At 42.2% G+C, this 5,815-nt stretch overlaps 1 protein-coding gene across 1 annotated transcript; it reads left to right on the top strand.

Annotated features, from left to right (window-relative positions):
* The first annotated feature begins 1,458 nt into the window (after nt 1-1,458).
* Nucleotides 1,459-5,563, top strand: LOC142498140 (neuromedin-U receptor 2-like). The gene is made up of 2 exons (XM_075606648.1): nt 1,459-2,341; nt 4,630-5,563. Exons 1-2 carry the CDS (start codon nt 1,459-1,461, stop codon nt 5,037-5,039), a joined length of 1,293 nt encoding a protein of 430 aa, XP_075462763.1. The 3' UTR covers nt 5,040-5,563.
* Nucleotides 5,564-5,815: the final 252 nt, after the last annotated feature.

The following is a 5,815-nucleotide window of genomic DNA, read 5'->3' as shown; positions in this document are numbered from 1 at the left end:
CAAAGAATGGGAATTACCGTACAGGACCAGAGGATTTTTTTCTTGCCGTTCCTGGTTGTTCATTGCCATGTGTATTACATTTTTCATTTTAACGTGCTGCCTCCAGCCCAATCACCATTGCCTCGGCTCTCTCGACTACCTTTATTATCACAGTTTTTTTAATCCTGACGATTTAATTTGGATATCTTGTTTCAGGTGAATTTAGGATCCACACACCACAGTCATTGAGAATCTTCACCCAGTGAGTCTTTGTCCTCATCAAGAACACAACACAAATAATTTCTTCCTAGGGCTGATATACTGGAGGAGGTCAGCACTTTTATCTAAGATGACGATCTCCCGCTTATAGCTAATTAATTTTTTTTTAAACATACACTACCGGCACACTTTATTTGAGTGCGGCTAGCTCCGCAAGCCTGGGGATGCCCCGGCATGCTAGCCGCACTCCCTCGGCGTGCCGCGCGTCATTGACGCGCGGTCACGCGTCATCAGGTGCCTGCGCCCCCTGCACGCGCGTCCAGGGCTCCCCGAGGGAGCCCTGGTGTCCCGCGATGTGGGGGACGGCGGCAGGGGGTTCCGGGGGACCCGGCGGACCCGGCAGCGGGAGAGAGAAAGCCCCGATCGGAGGGCGCTCCTCCGTGTCTTCGGCGCGCGCCCGGCACCCTCTGGCGCGCGCCAGGTTACTGCTGCGGCCGAGAACGGGCAAATGCTCAAATAAACTCGGCCGCAGCAGTAGCTAAGTTGCTGATCGATCTGTTCTCCTGTGATCGATCGGCGAAGATCCAGCTTGGGGGTTCACTAAATGGCTGCAGAGGAATATTCTTCAGTTAGTGGAAAGCATTTGCATAATAATATGACAAAGTTCTGTGGAGAAGATCATGTGACCAGGAAGTAACTAGATACAAGGGGTGTGCCAGCTCCTGTTTCAGAAGAGGAAGGGGTTGTGACTTTGTAAATGGTTGCTATAGAAACAAAAAATGCTTGTTACATTATAATACGTTAAAAATGTAATTAGAGTTTAAAAGATGTTTCCCTAAACATTTTTTCCCATAGTATAGAAATGATTTATTTAAAAAGAAAAACACGTTGGATATTGCTTGTTCTGCAGCTTTAAAATAATAAGCACTGGCTGTGTGTACTGTATCTGTCCAAAGAGATATGTAATACTGTGACCTTAGTTAATGGTAGCGGTCATCGCTAAAACACATGCCTCCAGGTGAAAGAGGTCCATGTGTGAGGTCACTTGTCAAGGTTTTAATACTAGAGGGACAATTAAGGAATCTATTTGAAAGCCGGACTAATTTACTTGTTGAACTAAACAGAACTGACAAATTGACGAAACGATTCTGCCTTGATAAAATTCTTACCTGAACTGAAAGCCACGTAGAGCTATTCAATCTACTTCCAAACACGAAAACCCCGTCTTTAAAAAAATCTATATATTTTTTCTTTTTAGCAATGACTTCTGTGCAACAGGAGGACCTCTTTTACATATGTTCTGAAGACCTCCAGTTGAAAGCCTGCAACTGGACCTTCAGCAATGAAACCTGGCATTCCAGTCAGAACCAGAACAGAACCAGAGTCATCCAAAAGCTCCTCTTCAGAATACTGGGTCCCAAGACATCATCATTCTTTCTCCCAGTCTTGCTGACTTACCTGATAATATTTCTGACTGGGGTGGCTGGGAACCTTCTTACCTGCACTGTCATAGCAAAACACAGAAAAATGAGAACCCCAACCAATTTATACCTCTTTAGCTTGGCGGTCTCAGACCTTTTGGTCCTTGCTTTTGGGATGCCCTTGGAGACCTACGAGATGTGGCAGAACTACCCCTTCCCATTTGGAGAGGGAGGCTGTTACTTCAAAACATTTCTCTTTGAAACCGTATGTTTTGCGTCTGTGTTAAATGTGACTGCTCTTAGTGTGGAGAGATACATAGCTGTAGTGCACCCACTCAAAACCAAGCATGTCATGACCAACACTCATGCCAGGAGGGTCATCAGTGCAGTGTGGTTTGCCTCATTATTGTGTGCAATTCCTAACACATCTCTCCATGGAATTTTTTACATCTACCTGCCCTCCATGGAGAGGATAGACGAGTCAGCCACTTGTACCATGCTGAAACCCAAATGGATGTACAAGCTGGTCATTCAGGTCACCACGGTGTTCTTCTATTTTGTTCCTGTCACCATCATCACAGTACTATATATGCTGATCGGCTGCCGGCTCACCAGAGAAAAAAGGTTCCCTATTAGGAAACTGGGGAAAAACTGTAACAGCAACACCAGCTGGAGAATCTCCCTCGAGACTGGGAAGAGGAGGCAGATAACCAAGATGTTGTGTAAGTTGTCTGATCTGTTCTTTTATGTCTAGAGGTTGCCTAAAACGTAATCGTTTTTGAGCAGACGGAAGCTACCTGAGATGAAGAGATCCCAATGAGGAGTTTATAAAATCATAAATGTAGTCTTTTTAACCAGCCAGACAAAGTAAGCACTGCTGTTATTAGTGTGGTTGCCTGTTTTTGGCTGCTCCTGCAGCAGGATCACAGTCAGATTAAAGTCTCCCGTGATGATTACCTCTCCTATAATTGCTATCGAAGTGACATCTTCCACTAAGACCCTGTCCAATTCCTCTTCCTGTCCTGGAAATCAGTAGATCACAAGTACAAAAAAACCCAATATTTTTATCACCAGTTTCTAAGGTTTACCCAAAGTGTCTGTCTTTTCCCCAGTTTGTTGTATTAAAGTAACTTCTATGTTATTCTTCACATAAAGCGTAAACCCTCTCCCCATCTTTTCTACTCTGTCCTTTCTAAATAGAGACTAACCTAATATACTGTAGCTTTAAAGATGTACAAGACTGGGTGTGTGAAATCAGAACCTACCAGACTCTTACATGACAAAAACAAATAAAACAAAAAGAAACCCCATTTTTAGAACCAAAATCAAATCCCCAAAAAATACACGAGGCCAAATACCCATCTCTAAGTGTTCCTGGCCATATGTTTTTAAATACAAAAAATGTTAAGTTATATTATATTAGTTTATTAATTGTTTTTATGATTTTATACTGTTTTTAAGCAAGTCACAAGTGCTTTATTAAGCTATTTTAGCATTTTCCTGGCTTTATATATTTTTTTTCAAAATTTGCCACAAATCTCAAACCAAATAAACTGAGCTTTGGCAAAACAAGAACACAACGTTTTTACAGAACTAAATCTAAAACCAAAACATGAGTGAAAATGTCGCCCTTCATAGATATTTCCCACTCCTTACATGCATTGTCTGATCACTCAGAAATAGCCACAATACTGTATGTAAATTCTTCCTCATTATTGCAAGTAGTACTGAGATGTTCTCCCTTAAACTACAAACATTATTATACACAGCCCTAAGACTTTTGTTATTATTTTTCTAATCCCTCCTATTTTCCCATGATGTTGCCTGTATTGTTGATATTTTTTTTTAAATGTAAGCTATATTCTGTTACTGTGGAAATGTGTCCTACCTTCAGTTGGATTTACCCCGACTCATTTCGGTGTCTCCCTCAGCTAGTTTAAATTCTTGTTAATGAAGCTTCTAAACTGCGCCCTAAGTATCCTGGTTCCCTCTAAGATGGATGCAGGCCACTCCTCTTATATAGGCCTATATCCCTCCAGGTGGAACAGAGCTATGTCCAATACAGATAAATCCTCCCCCTCCCCCTCCAACCCCTGCCCACCTATACACTGGCAATACTTCTGAAAAAGCCACTGAATTTGCACTTTAACCCTTTGGAGTGCATCATCTGATGGTATCCCAGTCAGCTCTCACCATTAACTCATGATCTGTTTGGGTAGAGGTTGCATCATGCTCTCATATTAACCACACTCTCTACTTTTTTGCCAGTTACTTGCAATCTGTAAACACTCTTTGTCAGGGTCAGACATGCATCGCATGCCAGGGCCTCCTCCAAACAAGGGAGAGCTGGGACAGGCGGAAGAAGTCAAGCTGACCGATGGCCTGAAAGTAGGGCTCCAAATTCTGGGGTTGGACGGCTGGGCCCACTTGCTCCTCAAGTCTTCCCCTCCCTCACCTCCTAGGCAAGTTGTAGCTGGCAGTTCATGACACTTCCTCCCAACCTCCCACCAGCACTCAAAGCCCCCTATCTTCATACACATTTGACAATTGTGGTGCCTTGCAGACATGAAGGAGTGGAGAGTGGGGAGGGGCTTTGGGGTAGAGAGTCCGTGGAGTGGTATAGAATCACGTTCCTTGTGTGCCCAAGATGCTTTAGTCCGACACTGCTCTCTGAAAACACTAATTTGCTCTTTCTCACAATGTTTTTCTCCCTCTCTATTTTTCTTCACATCTTCACCTTTCCCTATCAATACTGAACAATGCATTTTTGAACACCATAAATATGGCCAATCACAAATAGCAAACAGTCATAGTAATTAAGGTATTGTTTATTTGAGATGTTTCATGATGTTTTGCTGGTGGCACTCTAGTTGCAATGTAATTTACCTCTGGAGATCACCCCAATTATCTGGAGAGCAAAATGAAGTTCAGTCACCCTGTGTTATCAAAGTGAGTTCATTAATTATATCAATGGCAGGACAACCAATATATTTTCTGTTTCTTTCCACAGTCGTGGTCGTGATAGTGTTCACCATATGCTGGGCCCCATTCCACATAGACCGGTTATTGTGGAGCTTCATCATTCAGTGGACAGATGTGATGCACGCTATATTTCAATATGTCCACATTGTTTCTGGGATCTTTTTCTACCTGAGTGCTGCAGTGAACCCCATCATATATAACTTGCTCTCTACCAAATTCCGTGAGTGCTTCAGAGAGATTGTCTGCCGCAACCCCGAAAACAGCCTTTCCTACAGCAGCTCTCCAGCCTTCTGCAAGATTCAAAAGAGTCCATCACACGTTGAGAGTTTGGTGGGCATAGCTGAGAAGTCCATGTGTAGGGAGGAGATCAAATTTCTACCATTCAATTTCCATTCCCAACTGAACTGGTCAAATGAGGATGAGTCCTCTGATATGTAATGTGATCATATGGTGAATACCAAGTTCTTAGATGGAGTGCTTGTTTTTTGGACACTGGCAGTGCTCCATTTTAGATGTGTATTACATAAGTCACTTCTAAATATCATATTGCTAAAGGAAAGCCAATGTGCCAGATTTTAAATGAAGCAAACACAATATAAAAAATGTTTCTTGATCATCTATGAAGTTTTCATAAACTAAAAAATGTAAGGGTGTTTACATAGTGTTCTCCGGTTTGTCTTCGTGTTCTTGTTTTGGATGGTTATGTCATTGAGTTGAGTTCTTCCTATTCAGCCTACCCTGTCCAAATCGATAATATGTTTTCTATGAATTACAGTATAATGGAACTCCTTGCTGAATGTATTTTTCCAACATAGGTCACTGCGTTTGTTGTTGTATTTGGTGGTCACTTACAACATTTGGGCTGATAAATAAGTTTTGTGACACAATGTTCACTTGGCTTGTTATTTCTACTGTAGCGAGATTTTTTGCAGTATTCTCATGTGTATTTTAAGTTGAGCAATTAGACATTGGTTATAAGTAAAAGAGGCTTTATTAAAACATAGATAAACAAAATATAAGAACGCAATGACCGTTTCAAAGGTCTATACCTGGGATGACCAACTCCAGTCCTCAGGGGCCACTAACAGGTCAGATATTCAGGATATTTCTGCATCAGCACAGGTGGCTCAATCAGTGGCTCACTTGAAGACTATGATGGCACATGATGAAGATATTATAGACCAGGGATGGCCAACTGCAGTACTCAAGTCATC

Source organism: Ascaphus truei, chromosome 6 (genome assembly GCF_040206685.1).
Source record: "Ascaphus truei isolate aAscTru1 chromosome 6, aAscTru1.hap1, whole genome shotgun sequence".
Lineage (NCBI taxonomy): Eukaryota > Metazoa > Chordata > Amphibia > Anura > Ascaphidae > Ascaphus > Ascaphus truei.
The sequence above is the reverse complement of the archived record's forward strand: the minus strand, read 5'-3'. Positions and strand labels throughout refer to the sequence as shown.